This window comes from Sitodiplosis mosellana, unplaced genomic scaffold (assembly GCF_009176505.1).
Source record: "Sitodiplosis mosellana isolate CC-2019 unplaced genomic scaffold, AAFC_SMos_1.0 Smas_scaffold_47, whole genome shotgun sequence".
Taxonomy (NCBI): Eukaryota; Metazoa; Arthropoda; class Insecta; order Diptera; family Cecidomyiidae; genus Sitodiplosis; species Sitodiplosis mosellana.
The window spans coordinates 1,943,584-1,961,553 of NW_022595289.1; the positions used below are offsets into that span (position 1 = coordinate 1,943,584).

General features: G+C 37.4%; 3 protein-coding genes across 5 annotated transcripts in view; 2 read left to right on the forward strand and 1 right to left on the reverse strand.

Annotated features, from left to right (window-relative positions):
• Positions 1–17,970, reverse strand: part of LOC129569894 (myb-like protein I) — a 94,009-nt gene that overhangs the window by 52,710 nt on the left and 23,329 nt on the right. The window lies entirely within an intron of this gene.
• On the forward strand, positions 4,826–6,995 carry LOC129570250 (uncharacterized). The gene is made up of 4 exons (XM_055449791.1): positions 4,826–4,958; positions 5,036–5,191; positions 5,287–5,442; positions 5,503–6,995. Exons 1-4 carry the CDS (start codon positions 4,826–4,828, stop codon positions 6,993–6,995), a joined length of 1,938 nt encoding a protein of 645 aa, XP_055305766.1.
• On the forward strand, positions 7,047–7,655 carry LOC129570252 (uncharacterized). The gene has a single exon (XM_055449792.1). The coding sequence runs from the start codon at positions 7,047–7,049 to the stop codon at positions 7,653–7,655; it is 609 nt and encodes a 202-aa protein (XP_055305767.1).

Below are 17,970 nucleotides of genomic sequence, written 5' to 3' on the forward strand. Positions count from 1 at the left end.
GACATTATCCCAAATATCATTTTTTATGCGCTCTATCTATCTTGCCCTCTCTCCCTCTCTGTCTCAACGGCTCTGACGAGTCTTCAGTCGGTGTTGGTGGTGGTTCTGTTGCTGTACAAATTGATAAAATATCTGATTTGCGTGCATCCCTCGTAAAATGAACGGCATCTCTATAACGACATGGGAAACGATAATTGCGACAGCATCCCATGCACCGAATATTCGTTTGCAAATGTATGACCCGTTGCTATCGCAATAAATCCGTTATTTTCTCCGTTTTATTGTAGCGACTGCAAGGATTTACTCCAATTTCGGGGCTTTGTTACGCATCTTTCCGAGCTAGAGGGGTTTATCGAACCGAACTGGAGTGTATTACTTTTATGGTATCATGAAAATAGAGAATGAGAATGAGAAGCCAATTTTCGCAACGCCGCTATTTTTTCCTGCGCATTTTCTTTTCTTTTCTCAATTTTTTTTTAACGCGCCGTTCACTTACTTTAATTACCAAATTAAAAGCGGCATCTCGCCTAGACACTGAAAACACTGTGTAGCAATTAACCAAAGTGAATGCTGAACACGTTTAACGAATTATTTAAACTGGATTCATCGAAAAAAATCTCCGTAGATATACAATACACTACAATCTAATTTTGGCAATTTGACCGTCTCGGTTGCCACTTTCATAATGGGGAAGAGTTCGCTTGTTAAAGACGTCGGCAGTTAATAAAATCGTTAAAACTTGGCATTGAAACTATATCTAAATGAACTTGAGCTGTGTATGTGTGTGTGTGTGCGTTCGATCGATGAGTCTCATTTTCTTGGCAATTGAACGTGTGACCGGGGGCCGTTGCCTCGTAATGCGAACTACTTTCGCATACAAATCACGAATGACGAAATGAGTTTTAATTTTTGCTGCAAGTTTATTTTAGCTGGCTTGCCTATGGGAATCGAGCGCGGTGGCTCTTTGGTTATCTTTCGATGTTTTAATTTTGCTTCCTTTGCGCTATGATTATTATTGTTATTTTTATCTCGATTACTGAATGAAAACGATAGCCTCGAAGCGATCGCACTGCAATGCATGAAACGACCCGATATAAAGATGCTGCGGAGAGCTGCCGAATAATTTCGACACGTTTTTCTCATCGTTTTGAATTGCGTGTGGATGTGTATGTAGGCGATAAATGTAATGTGGTTTATTTTGAGCATTCGATAGGAGAGTTGATAGATAACAATTAAACCGTTTCATGTATCAAACTGTGTTGAGAGGAAGAGCGCACATATTCACCATTTCACACACATTGAACGGGCATTAAACGGGAATTTACATCACCACAGCTCGATTTGTGTCCTCATCCAGTGTGCGTCATTGTGTATGTGTGTGTGCTGTGTGTATACTGCGTATGTGGACGAGGCCAAAGATTTCACGTCGTATTCAAAATCATAGTTGAGTCTCGATGGCAACGCGATATCAATCGAGAAAACGAGCAAGCGAGCAAACGGTCCCTTCTTCATTTAATAATATGCGCACACACTTTCGAACACAGCGAAACGCAGGCAACATCACCAGTGGCAGCAATGATGACGGCACACATCTAAACAATAAATTTGTTTGTTATCTTCAAATAGGATCAATTTGTTCTCTCGAATAGATACATATTTTATACGGAGCATACACATACACACACAGTAACACTAGCTATTCGGCCACATATTTCGCATTATGCGAGTGTAGATAAAGTACGTAGATTTTCCAGCGTAATTATTCTTTTTCCGCTGCATTTTCTTTGTTGGCACATTCTTTGGCAACAATGTTCTTGTTGTTTCTATTTATTTTTTTTCGTTGGTTTTCGAAAAGAGAAACACACCGAAGGCGAATAAGTGAAACTGTGGCGTTGATTTATTCGAGAATGACATGCTTGTCGTTTGCCTCTGCAATGCACAACGCATGCTTCATACACGAAAATAGTAAAATAATAGACATTGCGGAACTGGTCGATCAGATCTGTAGCGTACGCAATGTACGTGTGATGCCGTTTTGGTAACCCGAACGCTCGCTCTTTCCGAGGTTATTCAATTGGGTGTGCGTGTTTTGTTTCGTTTTGTTTTGTTTGATGTGTTTGCGCATATGTGAAAGTTAAATTGTAAGATGAGTCTGCGTTGATAATTGAGGGAACACACATGTGTGAACCGAACGCGTATTATTTTCACTTTTTCTCTCTCTTATTTCATGCAATGATATTAATCAGAGAGTAATAAGACCCGAATCGACGCAATTTTACATAGTAAATGCTGCAATGCGATAATGGGCTCAACACAGAAAATTATTATCAAGAAACTGTGTCCATAGGTTGGCTCTTTCCCTATGCTTTCTCTCTCTCTCTCTCTCTTTTTCGCTTTTGTTTACATCGATGCTGCACAATGAATGCATCGAGGGTAGATCACTTCTGCCGCAGACTTCCCATATCGCATTGGATTCGATTCAGTGTGACAAACAACGTGTCATTATAGAAAAATATACAATTTCTGGGATTATGGGACCGAACATTACGCGTTAATGAACAATAAAATTGGCAGATTTCATATTAATGAGAAATATTTGCCACCAACTGAGACCTAAAGTCCATTTGGCCAAATGAATCACTCTCTATCCAAATGAATGCTGTTCAGTGCCCCTTGTTTGGTGAAAACATTTTTTCTAAAAAGCAAAGGCGTTCAAGTACAAAACAGTTTCCGATGGGTTCAATTCATACCGAAGTGTACTTCCTCCATTAATGATGGGAGAAAAAAGTTCTAAGGCTGTCAAATATATTGACTCTCCATGCATTGAATTTTATTCGATTTTAAGCGACCGTAGAAAATTCCCGTCGTAATTTACCTTGAAATTCTCACACTCAGCATTTGAACTCGATTGAATCGACTAAATCGATTGAAATGTCTTGTGTTGTGTTTGCGATATGGACCAAGTTTGCAATAAATCATGAAGAATTCTTTAAGAAATGAAGCCAGAGAAAAGCGCAAACAAAGTTGTCACTTTTATTATTAGTTAAGATCATGAATCATCATGATGCCATTGTATGAATGTATGAATTGAATATAAACGGATTTTCAATGGAAGAAAAAAGCCTTTTTATTTAAAATCACCTACGATTTCTTAAAAAAGTAGATAATTCAGTTGAATAGACCGTAGCCAAATGGATTTTCGTCACAAGAAAAACAAACACACATGGACACCAAGTGCAGAATAGACTCATAAATTCACACTTAATGCAACGGAGACAGGCGACCAGCTAAACAAGTATAAACAAATCAGTTATCCTCCTGCGCAAGCATTTCTGTGAAAGAGGTTATGTATTTCATGGTTTCGATGTTGTCTTTTGCCCGAACAATGCTTGCTCAAATTGATGCATCCACACAGCGAAAATGACAACAAAACATAAGTATAAAACGAAACCGGATGAAAACACAATGAATGCGTTAGAATAAAAGAACCATACAGACCAAAATCTTGGGACAACAATGGAAAAAAAACATTCTATATTGGCTTTGGAAGCATAAAATCGAAGCAGAGGAGAAAAAGACACCCGAACAATTGAAAACTAAAAAAAAAACAAACAAACTAACTATGCAACAGCAATATACTATAATACTAAACCCCGAAAAAATTAGATTTTGTTTGAATCGCATGGCCCTCTCAGGCTTAAAGGATTTGCTATTGTTTCTTTTATTTGTGCCATTTAGATTTTGTTTTCCTACTTGCCTCATTTTCTGTTAAACGCATTTTTGTCAACTTGATCGTTTTTACTTTATGTTTCGTGATGATGTTTTTTTTCTGCTGTTCTTCTTCTTCTTCTTTCCATTCAGTTTCAAGGAATAAGTTGTCACTTTGTGTCACTGAATGTTTGTTTCATTCATTCTCGTTTTACTTTACTATATCTCCCTCGCTCTCAGCGCTGGGATTTTTTCACAATGGGAAGAACGATTGGAGTGAAAAATGAAGAAAGAAAAAAAGAAGAAGAAAAAACGAAATGTGGAGAAACAGAGGAAAAAATGTCATAGTTCCAGTGTACGGTTCACTCATTGCCATACTATTGTTGCATGGTTTGTGTTAGTCTCAATGCGAGCGACCCGGCTTGTTTTGCACCAGGCCCGTAGCGTGACCTGATCGGTCGGGGATGCGGCGCATCCAATCTTCAATTTGAAAAAAAAAAAAACAAGAAAAAACTGAAGAGAGGCACCATGTGCAGCTGTTAAAATACGAATTTCTTCAATAACGAAAAAATGTTGATATTATTTGATAAAGAATATTGTAAGCAAAATTAGCGATTTATGCTTTCAATGTTCTGTTTACATCAAAAAATTCTTCATTGCATAGCGAATCGCGTAGCGACTCGTATATTAACTGCGGTAAGCCGTGAGTTATTCCAAGCAAATCCATATGCAGTGTATTGATTACATAAAATGCTACTCAGAATAATTTCGGCTGATGCTTGTTTATATCAAACTATAAACAAACGATTTTTTTCGAAGAAATTCATCGGTCGTCATCGTTTTGCTGAGTTACGCTGACATATCCAAAACGAAATATTTTTGGCGACAAATGATTCGAGACGTTTATGTGTTAGAATGTGCGTTTTGTTTCGAAGTTCAAATTGCATTCAGACTCCGATCGATCGAGAACGAATTCATTCTCTCGTCGACATTCAACTTGTGAACATAGAATTTTGTGCAAGTAGAAATTATTGTAACCAAAAGTGTAAAGTGTTTGAGAGCAAATTGAAATCAAGGTTTGTTCATCAAGTTAAAACTGTGAATTAACGTTAAAGAAATGTCTGACCGTAAGGATAAGAAGAAAAATGATGAGGCTTCGAGAAAGAGAAAAAGAGCTGAAGAAACTGAAACGCCGGAAAACAAGGAAAAAGCAAAGCAAAAAACCATGAAACAATTTTTCTCAGTGAATGGTGAGCGACACGTTGTTTCATGTTTGAAGTTGAATACAACAAAGTATATATTAAAAAAAATATGTTTTTGCATTTAGTACCCACATCAAATACAACAGTGACGGCAACAACTCTGACTACAACAACAGTCTCTTCACGAAGCTTTGGTGCCACAGAACCATCGACATCATCGGCAACGAAAACAACTATGGTTACACGTGAAAATAAGATGGATATCAGTACATCTACCGAAGGTAGATTTCATTCATGAACGTTAATTCTACAAATAAATTGATTTATTCTTCATTCTTTGCCGTGGAATTAAATGGAATAATTTCTTTCAATTTAGAAGCTCCATTTATTGCGACATCAAATACAATGACCGCAGCTACTGTCACTTCACATGCAATGGAACAAAGCAGTCAAACACCAGAAGCGTCAACATGTTCGGCAACGGCAACAACCGCAGTTCATGCGATTTCGGATAACAATTCAAGTGCAAAAGGTACGTTTCAATCATTGAACAAATAAACATTTTCAATATTTTTTTTCTGTTTATTTGCAGCCGGCCCTAATGATATCACGCCAATTGGACAAGAATTCGATCACGATGGACAAATCCAAAAACTGAAAAATTGCATTTTCCCTAAAACTGGTGATGTAAAAGACAGACGAGGTTTTCGATTGCAATGGCTAGATCGTTACGATTGGATTGAATATTCGGTTAGCAAAGACGCCGCATTTTGTTACGTTTGTCGTCAATTCGGTGAGTCGCAAAAGCCTACGTTTACATTGACCGGATACTTCAATTGGAAAGCCGCTCTGACGCCATCAAAGGGATTTGGAAAACATGATGCGTCGGCCGGTCATATTGATGCAATGGCACGTTATGTTGAGAAAAAGAAGCGCACAGAAACTGGCACATCGATTTCGGAACTTTTGAATCCTACAACTTTAGCAAAATGTCGCTATTATTGTAAATCAATAATCGAGGTTATTTTATTCTTAGTGATAAATCGTCTCGCACTGCGTGGCGATTGGGATGCCGAAGAAAAAGAGGAAGGCGGTCTATTCAACAGTTTGTTCGAATACACAATGAAAAAAGATAAAGAGCTGGTTGCATGTCAAAAGTATATGCCGAAAAATGTCACATACAAATCGCCACAGATTCAGAACGAATTTATTGCAATTATTGCTGAACTATTGCGAGAAAGTATCGTGAGCGAAGTGAAGAAAGCCGACGCCGACGTTTTCACGATTCTATTTGATGGAACAAAAGATAAACATGGTGTTGAATGCGTATCGATTGCCGTAAGATACATATTGAAGGGAAAACCGATTGAAGCATTATTGTTTTTTGAATCGACTGATGATGTGGACGCACACAGTTTCACACAATTGCTGCTGTCATGTTTAGCATCATATGGATTAGATGCGATGAAGATACTTTCGCAATGTTACGATGGTGCTGCCGTCATGAATGGCTACAAAAGTGGTGTGATGAAACGACTTCAAGACATTTTGGAAAAAATTATTCCATACATCCACTGTTTCAACCATCGGCTTCGTTTGGTTATAATTGACACCGTGAAACAGGTCGCTTCCGTCAAACAATTTTTCGAACAAATACAAATGATTTACACAGCCTTTAGAAAGCCAAAAATCCAGAAGATGTATGAAGGAACTGCAGTAAAGCGATTGATAGATACACGTTGGACTGGCCATTTCCAAGCAACCAAAGCAGTGCAGGAAAATTATGCACAAATCGTTGCAACGTTGGAAAAAGTGAAAAATGATAAATACAATCGCATTGATTTGAATGGCGATGATATTGCCACATGTATTGGTATTCTTAGTGTCATTACACAAAAGACGTTTGTGTTTCATTTGGTTTTTATGGATGAACTGTTGACAGTTCTGACTCCAGCTGACGCTATTTTTCAAAGTCGTGAAATGAGTTACCACAGAGCTATGCCGGTAGTAGAAATCGCAAAAGAAACGATCGCTAGTTATCGCACCCACGAAAAGTTCGAGCAATTTATGAATGATGCGAATTAACTTATTTCTGAATCGGTCGATGTTGTTGGAGAAGCTAGTTCATCACGTCCAATGAGGAATCGTAGAAGATCGGGACTTTTGGGAGATTTCGTTGTTGAAGAAAGTATTGGCGAACGATCCGATGAAATCGACCAAATTACCTCAAGCTACAATGAAGTTATTGACATGGCATTGGCTGAATTTGATGCACGGTTTACCGAAAATAACGAAATTCTGTTAGCACTGTCGGATTCTCCAAATATGGAACTTGATCAATTGAAGCCGCTTGAAAAGCTTGGCATAACATTGCCGCCAGAATATGAATTAAAAGCGGCCAAGAAATACATTGAGTTTAAAAGAAAGGAGTGGGAAGAGTCCTCTGCAAAAAATAAGCCCCAGTTCAACGTTTTAACGGTGTTGTATGAAATGCGAGAAGCATTTCCAGAAGTTTACAAATTGTTTGCAATTGTCGAAACTTTTGCGTGCAGTACTGCTGTCTGCGAAGCTTCATTTTCTGCATTGGCTCAAATTGACATTCCATCTCGCCTCTCCATGACAAATGAACGTATGCGAAATTTAGCTTTCATCGCCTTCGAGCACAAACGTTTGAACAACATTTCTATTGATGACATCATGAAAGCGTTCAATAACAAGAAAGGACGTAGAGTGCAATTATATTAATGATAAGGATCGAACATAGTTTGTTTGCCAAAGAAATGTTACTAAATAAAAAATATATGAAACAGAAACAATGTATCGATCAAAAAATGATTTAAATAAAAATTTAGAAAATTTCCATTGAATTCTGATGACTATTATTTATTGAACTTTGAAAAAATATTGTTTGGATTTTTTCCCCTGAGGTAAACTTTGATTTTGTCAGAAAAAAATCAGCGAAAGACGATTATTAAAATAATTTAGCTTTGGAAATACACAAATCTCGCTCGGGGATGCGAAAATCCGGCTCGGGGATGCTTCGCATCCCCTCGCACCTACCACGCTACGGGCCTGTTTTGCACAACGCTCCATGGTTGATTTTTTCTTTCTCTTTCTATCTCTCACTCTCGCCTCGTTTTTAGTTTACTTTATCTTTGTTGTTTCTTGTTTTTGTCATGCGATGTCCTCGGTGACTACTAAACACCAGCCATTTGCTCATACAACGATCACTGTTCGTGTGTGCCATCATATTTTAATGAAAACTAACAGAAAGTCCGAAAGAAGATGATGGCAAATAGAATAAGTGAGAAATCGTAACACAAAAATGAAAACGAAGCACCAGCAAAAAGAAGAGGAAAAAACACACAAACAAAAAAACGAGCGAGCAAGAGGATGAGAAGATAAACAGCAAAAACAAAAAGCAATGTGCATGCAGAGACAATTAGAATAAAGCGTAAAAATCTACAATATTCAAACTGAGACAAACAAATTCAGTTGGGCAAACATTTGCAAACAAATGCTATTGTATGCATGTCGCTAAAAGGCAACAATGAATTTGCGCTCACGCATGGACAAATCACCCAGGAAAATGGCAAGAGAAATATAGAAAGTCAAGAGACGGAGGAGACGTAACGAATGAAGAAAAAAAAACGGCGTGCATAATTTCGCTTGGCTGCTGGAGATGCAAACGGGCGCTAAACACAATATACGCGTACAGTGATATTCGACTCATGAGACCTCTTAGTCGACACCGAGTGAACAAGAGCGAGAGAGATAGCATTCACAGTGTTCGTTATCAGTTTGAATAGGAAATCCATAAATGGAACTCACAAGTTGCTAATCTACTTGCAGATGGAGTTCTTGTTTCCAAATTCAAAAGATTTTCTCCAAGTTTTTCTCGTTGCTTTTGTTGGCATCGACGACTTGGCTTGACATTTTTATTTCGTATGAATCGAGCATAATCCGCATTTGCTTTTTATGAGCTGGAATAAAGCAGCAAGCAGCATCGCCCTGGTGTGAACTTTTCATATTTCGAGTAAATCGACATTCGAACTTGCACACACATCCATACACATATCTCGCAATAACAACGACAACGACGACAAAGAGGACCTCAGAAATGGCTCTATTTATATTTTCAAATAAAATTTATGAGGATTAAAAATACTTATGTTCATTTTGTTGAGAAATTCGTGCCATTGTCACAGCTCGCAGCAAGGATGCCACGTATTCGAAGCTCATCGATGGGAATATTTTGTGGTCGCCTAAAGTGCAGCGTTTTTATCTCTTAAAGTAGCATTTGGTTTCTTACGATTTTTCTGAATGCTTAAATAAAGGCGAGAGAGGAAGAAAAACATTCTCCAGACTGATGACAGCATCGAAACTACGATGAAATTCTGACATTTATCATTAATATAAAAAAGAGTGACCATTTCATCCGATTGTGAGTTTCGGGTCGCTATAATAACGTTTTAATCTCAAACACTTTGTCGCGCTCGGGCCCATGAATAAGAGTCAATCTGACAGGAAAAATGAAAACAATTTATTTTTATCGTTCGTTTCCTCTTTTCTATTCCGGACTTTCGTCCAACCCGACTGATTACTGATAGAAATGTAACCATATAATTATTATCGTATTATTATTTTTTCGTGTCTCTCTCTCTCTCTCTCTCTCTCTCTCTCTCTCTCTCTGTGTGTGTGTGTGTGTGTGTTTGTGTGTGTCTGTCTCTATTTCGTGTCTATTGTCATAGACGTGATCGTCTGCTGTTGGCCACTGTGGTACACGTTTCACGTTCAAATCTGGAAAAGGTGCACACTTGTGACCTTTCGTGAATGGAATTCGTCTTTCATCTGTATTTGAATGAATGCAAAGAATTTGACGCGAATGAAAATGGAATCGGTTGGAAAAGGGATTATCGTCAATTATATTTCGTTATCTTGTTGTTGTTTTCACCCTTTCCTTCGTTGCGGCCACCTGATTTCACTTAATTATTGTGGTGCAGTTGTTTGTTTTGAGCAAAATGCAAAGCGCTGATGATGAATAATTTCAGTTGATTTATTTATTTGGCTTGGTATAAGTTCAATTTTGTATATGTTGACTTTGGTCTTCATTTCTCCACCTTCTCATTTAAATTGAAGGCGTCATTCTAAAGGCGAAAATGATGGAAACTCAACTCGTTTCTATTCAGTCTATATGAGGCTTATCGCCCGATAATTCCGATGCATCTGCCTTTTTAATAGTTTTCAATTCCCTTGGTATACTTTTTTTCTTGGCTCAAGCCCCATTCATTCAAATTCATTTTCATGCATTAACATTTCTTGTAAGTTAACCACTAAAATCGATCACCAACAATACGGAGAATTCAAAAGGTGATTTGTTCGATGCAATACATCATTTAGAAACGCTGTTGGAGCCTCAAACGGAGGACATTGATTTGGTCGCTCTGTTCCAAAATGCATGTAAAACAAATCCCAACAGACCGAATCCATTCAGCTTGTTTAGCCTTTCCTTAATTCAATTTGATCATGGAGTTAACGTTCGTTCGCCGTTGTCGTTAGACAGAAAAACATCGTAACAAAACACTTTTTTTTTTAAACTGACGATGACTTTCAGAAAATCTATGATTTTTCTCTCCTTCTTTTCTAAAGTGTTTCTACGGAATTGTTCATTTGTTAACGTTTCACGCTCACCAATTTCTCCAGTTTAGGAACTACAAATCGGCTTTTATCTTATTTCCATTTGGCTTGGACATTTGTGATGGCTCATGACCTATCAGCGGCATTCCGATCAAGCGTCGCAAAATGTCTTCGGCATAAAGCATGAACATGAATGTTCAAACAATACTTCGAAACCGATTCAGATACTGTCTTGACTCAGTACCACCACATCAAAATGCGTGCCACAAAATCGATACACAAACGCAAGCAAACAATACAAAGCCAATTCTTTCGAATGAATCACATCGAAATGATTTGTACGTGCTCATCGCATGGGTAAGGGAATTTTAGGTGTACCAAATTCAAATTGAAACAACGCTTTTTTTCGATTTCGGTGTGAGAACTTTTGGTTTGGGTGCCACCAATACAGTGCATTTCGCAGTCAGCTGTTTGACGATGATTGCAATTCATTTGAATGAATACGATTCTTCTCACTTTAAACCATGTCCAACTGTGATGAACAAATAAAAAAGGTTTGTAAAGTACCAGTACACGTTGGACTTGCAGTGGGATATTGATTTTGAGTTTCTTCGAGTTTCTCATTCAATCTTCTGCTCTTCGGATATTGTTCGTGTGAATTCCTTTTCGCCCGAGAAAACTTTTCTGGTATTGTGTACGGTATTCTCGAAATAGTTTTGCCATTGTTTGATTCGATTTGATTCGATTCGATTGCCATGCTAAAGAATCCATTTCAAATTGATAAATTGACTGTTGGGTGATTTTCAGTGGAGAAATAAATTTCGATTCTCGAAATATTCACCAGCCGGAATGAAAATTCGAACATTCCGAAGCCAATGAAGTGTTCCATTGAGAAAGTTTTTAAATCGCTCTCAGTTGGCCCCTTGAACGTCAAGTGTCAATAATTCTGGTTAATTATTTCGTTGGCGTTTCAAAGAGACAATTAGAATTGTCTTTTGAACGTCTTACGGTGCTGTGGAACTCTTATCATGTCGATAGCGATAATTATCAATAAATGATGGTTGTTACACTTTCAGGCGTATTATTATGATCAATTTGAACGGGATAATGACAGGATTCATGGGGAACTACGGTATTTTTATTCATTTGACAGATGAAAGGAACTTTTTCATTCCCACTTTTCTACCGCTTAGCTTATTTTAATTGTAATAATAACAGAGGAAGAAACATTAAACTACATAGTCCAAGTTGAGTTTTCGTTCTGAAAAATGCATGAAAATAGTTCACCGAACAAAAACCAATAAAATAACTTCGGTTCACTTCCTCTTTGTGCACATTATCGAACAGCTCTTGCCATACCGTTCACTTTCATATTAATTTTGTGTGTACAAAACTATAATAAAAATTCGTCGTCAGTAGGTTACTTGAGTTCGGCTGTCATCTTCATTAAAGTTTAGTTGAAAAGATCCCCATTTAGTGGATTTTGATTGAAATAGCAGCTCGCTTGAATCGAAAGTGGATGGGTGTGTATTTTGATTGCGATAAGTGGTCAATTGTCGGGCATAAAGATATCATATATGCAGTAAAAAGTGATTCTTTTATTCGTTCATCGTCGTATTTTATTAAAAACTTTTTAATAGAGCTCTCGAACGAAGAGAATTGAAGTTGAATTTGCGCGTGCGTTGGACTATCGTGATTTCGAAGCCTCATGACAGGTGATTAGCTGGCCATATGATGATTACATACCACTTATATTAATTTCAATTTACTTGAAGCATTAATCGAGCGAGCGAACGTTCTTGAAACCAGTTTTGCGTTTTCGTGAATCATTCAACCATTGAAATGCTTTTTAGCGTTGCTTTCGACATGAAAAAAGAAAAAAAGAAGGAGAAAGAAACGTGGCGAGTGTGTTTAGTGTTCGCGGTTAATGGATTTTAATTGTTCGGCGAAGCCATTCTAATATATATTTTATATTCCAATAAAACTAATACACGCCGCCATTGTACAATGTACCGAAAGAGGTCTGAGAAAGCGCGTAGATTAAGAAACCAATCCAACGTCCATTACGCATACAAATGTAAGTTATAAGGAATTCCATTTATTGCACATATTCAGCGTTAATACGTATACATATTTAAAAAGATTGGAGGCCTTAACAAAAAAGGTCAAATTCAATTCTGGTTCTTGTCGTATTCGTTGTTACCATTAAAAGTGAATACTTTGTACAAAGTTATGACTGTGTGATTCGTATGGCTTATTAATGTTGTATAATTCTTTATTGGGCTAGTAATTGTTGTTCAACCGAAAAAGAAGAGGTCCAAAATAACGACACAGACGAAAACAGAAAACACGCTACCGACGAGGCACTCAGTCGCGATTTGTCACTATTAAAAATGTCGTCGACGGCAATGCGAGACACACAGAGATACCTTTATGAATTTAGGTCCGCAATAAATAGTTTTGAGAGAACTAGATAAATTGTATCGAATGTCGTCTGTGTGCGGCATTTGAGATGACATTAAGTCCCATCATTAAGTGCAATAAAAATTGAATTTCATATTGGATCAATGAAATGTCGATGGTCCAATTTATCATTATTGTTTTGCTTTTCGATCAAAAATCGTGAAGGAGTTACAGAAGAAAGAGAAACAATCGACCAAAAAATAAATGAAAGGAGAAATATGATCGAAAATGCTTGTCGTTGGTATTTCTAAGAAGATTACGAATCCAATAAAAATGGTCTTCGATGTGTGAGCGCTATCGATTTAATCTGAATGTATAGTGATTTTTTATTGACGATTGGTCATAGCTTTCGATCGATTCTCGGAAAAAATGGAAGTATTTAATCCAAGTGTCACATCGTAAGTCTTGAATTAAGACTAAGAAGAAAGAAAAAAAATATGATATTAAAGCTCCAAATGCGTCTCTATACTTGTGTCTCGCATTTCCATCGTTGGCACACTACAATATGTTACTGTGCACGCCATAAAAACGAATAATCATAAATTCTTTGGAAGCGCATAAAAAGAGAGCCAACTATTACGACCACTACCTAAATACAACAATTTAATGTCCGAGACGTACTCATAAAACTGGAAATGGAACGTGAACCTCAAAAATGTGAGTGTTTTTACTTCTCCTGAAATTCCATCCGCATGGTGTAATGCTCGCGTAATGAAAAAGTGGGTATTGTTTCAATGCAAAACGAAATATTAAGGCGAAGCGCTAACTAGTTGCAAAAGATTGCTCGAATGGCTGTCACTTACGCCATTCGTAAATGATAATGATGATGATGTGAGAAATTGTCGTGGCAAAGAAATATTCTTCACAGTGTTCTTTTTTTTATTTCTTCCATGCTGTAAAACTCCGGTTTTCTGTTGAAATATTAATTCAACGTTTTTATGCATAAGTTTTGATGCCATTTGAAAAACAATGCGTTCTCTCTGACAAATTCAAAATGGAAATGGACGATTAACAAAAGATTGGTATCCGCATTATTATTTTTTACAGTCTAATTATAAAATCAAGAAAAGAACGAAAAACAAAAACAAAGAATCACTTCGTCATTGAATGATGATGAACGACAAATGATCATAATAATGTTGTCGGTTGATGAGTTTTTTTGTTCTGTTTTGGTGTAGAAGTTTTCATTCACTCGCCACTTAACCATTTTGTAGTTGGGCTGGAACACATTTTTATATCATCACACTCTTGGCAAATAATTTCTGCGGAACGGAATCGTAAAACGAATCACACACTAAAAATTTAATTTGATTGCTACAATACTGAATAGTTTGCGGCAGCGGCTGCAGTGACGGTATGTAGTGTGTGATAGCATCAGGATCAATTGAAATAAACAAGCCATTCATTTTGAATGATTTTGCATTGGAGAAGTCAGCAATTTAGCTCTTAAACCTCAATTGAGTGCGGTGCATTAAACGTACTGGTGTCGCGCATTCGAGTCTTTTGTAAACTGAAATTTATGTGAACATTGACCGGTTTCGCTATGCGATGTGCATGTGCATCAGGCGTCATGTTTTGCATTTTACATTGTCAAGTGCGGATAATCAAGCAGCCGCAACAGCAAAAGCAGCAGCCCAGCCCAGCCCATTGAAGGGAAACCGCTTTAAAATGTAATGAAATGCCGCAAAATAAGACAAGTTAATGGGCAAAGTTATTTTCACTGAAATGTCAAGTGCATACCGCTCCTCATTGGATTTCAATGTAGGCAGCGGAAAGTTATTAACAATATTAAATATTATTACCCATTATTGTGTTTTGATTCGAAAGAATGCAAGTGCAACAACTTGCATGGAACGAAAATCCCTCGAAACAATATGCTGCAAAACCATTTGTTTATTACTCCACCGACGAGATTTGACTTGCAACACACAGATAAAATCAATTCAATGGGACATTATATTATAAACAAATTTAAATAAAACCGAACCAACAACAAAACGAAAGAGAAAAAAAAATCACTTGGGCCATAAATTTCAATTCAGATCATCGTCTGCTGGCTGTTGGTGGTGGTTGTTGTTGTTGTTGATATTTCTGTGGGATTTCAGTACTTGGGAGTTGTGGGCAATTTGACAATATGCCCATCACACAGACTGCTAGTTTAGTTATTGTTGCTGTTGCTGTTGCTGATGTTGTTTCCATTACCATTCCACGCTCATGAGATGATATGCATATAATCATTTTATGTAATTGTCTTAAATTGCTCATTGTTAAGAGAGAATACTAACGATCAGTTGCCAGAGCGTCATTGCGAACGATAAAATGAGTAAAGAAGTATCAATTGTTCGACTTCTTTGTATTTTATGGAATATCGTAACGAGAGCACGCAAACGATACTGGACACCGCTAAATGTACTTTTAACAACGCTTACTACGCATACACAGAAGCAGACGCGCTGTGTATGACGAAATATTTTGATGCCACACACTCTCCCGGCCAACGACTACCGAGCAAGTCATCGGTAAGAACGATGCAACAATAATCCAGAAATGAAAATAAAACCAACGAGAGCACATTGTGGATAATGATGATGACGAGGATTATGACGGTGCCGTTGACTATGTGATCGAAGCAGAATTTTTTTTATGGTTTTTGTTTTTGCTTTCATTCAGCTTCCTCACATCTTTTTGTCTTGTGTTTATTATTAACCTCTGTTTTATTCGTTTTTGTTGGTTTATTTTTTTTGCTTTTTTCATATTTTGACAGGAAAAATGTAGAACAGAACAAAAAAGACGGGCAAAATTGTCGACAAGAGACCTCTCACCCGAATCGTATTGTAATAGGCAGAAGCGTAGCCAGTATTTCCAGAACGGAAATAATAAATTTTCACTAACGAAATAATTTAATTTCTATTTGATTAGAATGGATCGTACCGAAACTGTGTGTGTTTTGAAGGGAGGAGCACTGCACGGACGAAAAATAGTGAGCCGTCTTTCCGACAAGCCTTAAGAGATTACATAATTCTTCGAGCGCTTATTTGGTGGTCGGTACTGGAATTTGTTTTTGCTCATCGTTTCGACATTTTTTAGGTGATTATGCTTTTCCATTCGATGATTCTGCCGTTTTCTTTTCATATTGGGTCGTCTGCAAAAAGTGAAAACGACCCGCAAAGCTGAACAATATCAAAATAATTCCCATTTGAGTTGTTTTGAAAAATGATTGAAAATATTTTGTAAAGCATTTGCTTGGTCTTCACCATCGTTCGTTGATTGTTGTGTGAGAATTAGGCGATGCGAAAATTTTGTATACTATGTGTATACAATGTAGAAAGCTGGAGCTCGACTTATTGCCCATGGGACAATCGCATCACTGAAATAGAATCGCTTTTATTCGAAATACCAATTGAGAACGAACGATGGCCATTCGTTCAGCGGCATTTATATAGATTCTTTGGTGTGTTTGATTTTTTTTTCTCTCTTTGCGTTGAGCATGAAGCAACAAAGAAAATGTAGAAAATTAAAATCTTTTCACTTGAGAGAAAAAAAGAATCGATTCGCATCAACTGTCAAACAATATCAACGATGAAACCGTCAACAAATCACCGCATATGACGATGATATCCTGTTTCCAAGACCAAAGTCAGTTTTGCGCTGATACTGGACATGAGGTGGTTATGGCTTGGGTTCTCGAGCTCGGGCACCAATAATAAATCTTCTGATAAAATCGGATAAAAATCCATCAATATTTTTATACAATTTCAATAAAACTTTCCAATTTTAATTGGCTGGGACTCTGAAGTATCATCAGCATCATCGTTATTATTATTGATATCGAGCGCGATACGCTCTACTTTTCCACTGTCTCTGAAATCCCACTTGATGGGCGAACAAGTGAAGGAGCATCGATATGAAAAAAAAGAACGTATACATGACACGACATACGGATCCCATTTATGGAAACGCTATGACCGTGGACGTTGAAGTCATTTCAAAATGTCCAGCATGTTGATTTTTTTCTCTCTCTCTTCAACGCCGTCGTTTTTCTTTGCAGGTTTTGAAATTCGCTTTGTGGTTTTGATTCGCATCAATGCTTCACATGCCGATGCACATCGGCTGGACGCGACAACAACAACAGCACCAAGCGCACACAGCAATTTAACGGAACACAGAATCAATATTCGATGGATAGCAAAGTGAAACAAAGCATCAATGATTTGTTTTTATTGTTCTTCAGACGAATTATGAAATGGTAGCAACGAGTTGGGAGACGAACGAACAGAAAAAAACGGTACAGTTTTTGCTCGATAGTGGCTGCTCTTAGTTACCGTATGTGTTTGATTCGACACGAATGTCATTAAATTCAAATTGATGGAATCAAAGATGCGCAAGCACGCTGCACGACTCTCGTTCGGCGAACGAGAAGAGAATCAGAAAATTGAAACAAAAGCATTTAAAAGGCAGAAAAAAAGCGCTGAATCCATTCTGCGCATGCAGACATACACAGAGCACCATTCGAATTCATTTATTATAATTGTCGTCCAGAGAGAAGGATCGAGTAACTGGATGAAATTGCGACGGGCCGAGGTAAGAATTCGAATAATGCGAGTGGTGCGGTCAACATTAAAAACTTATACACACAATAAAGCCGAAATCACGAGCAAAAAATCAAAAGAACTGTAAAAAAATTATGTGAATTTTTTTTCTTCATTGAATTTGATTTTTCAGGTTTGGCGTTTTTGTAGCGATTCGATGACTATCCATCGACTGAAGGAAAGAAAGAGAAAGAGAGAGCTGAAAGCCTGTTGCACACAAGAATCGATAGTCTGAGCTCTTTGTAATTGATGTTGTTGCATTGCAGCTTGCCATCACCGGTATTCGATAAGTACGTATATATTCTTCGGTGATGCATTCGCTTGCAATGTTCGCTCTGTTCTTGTTTCATTTCATCACCAAAACTGATGTT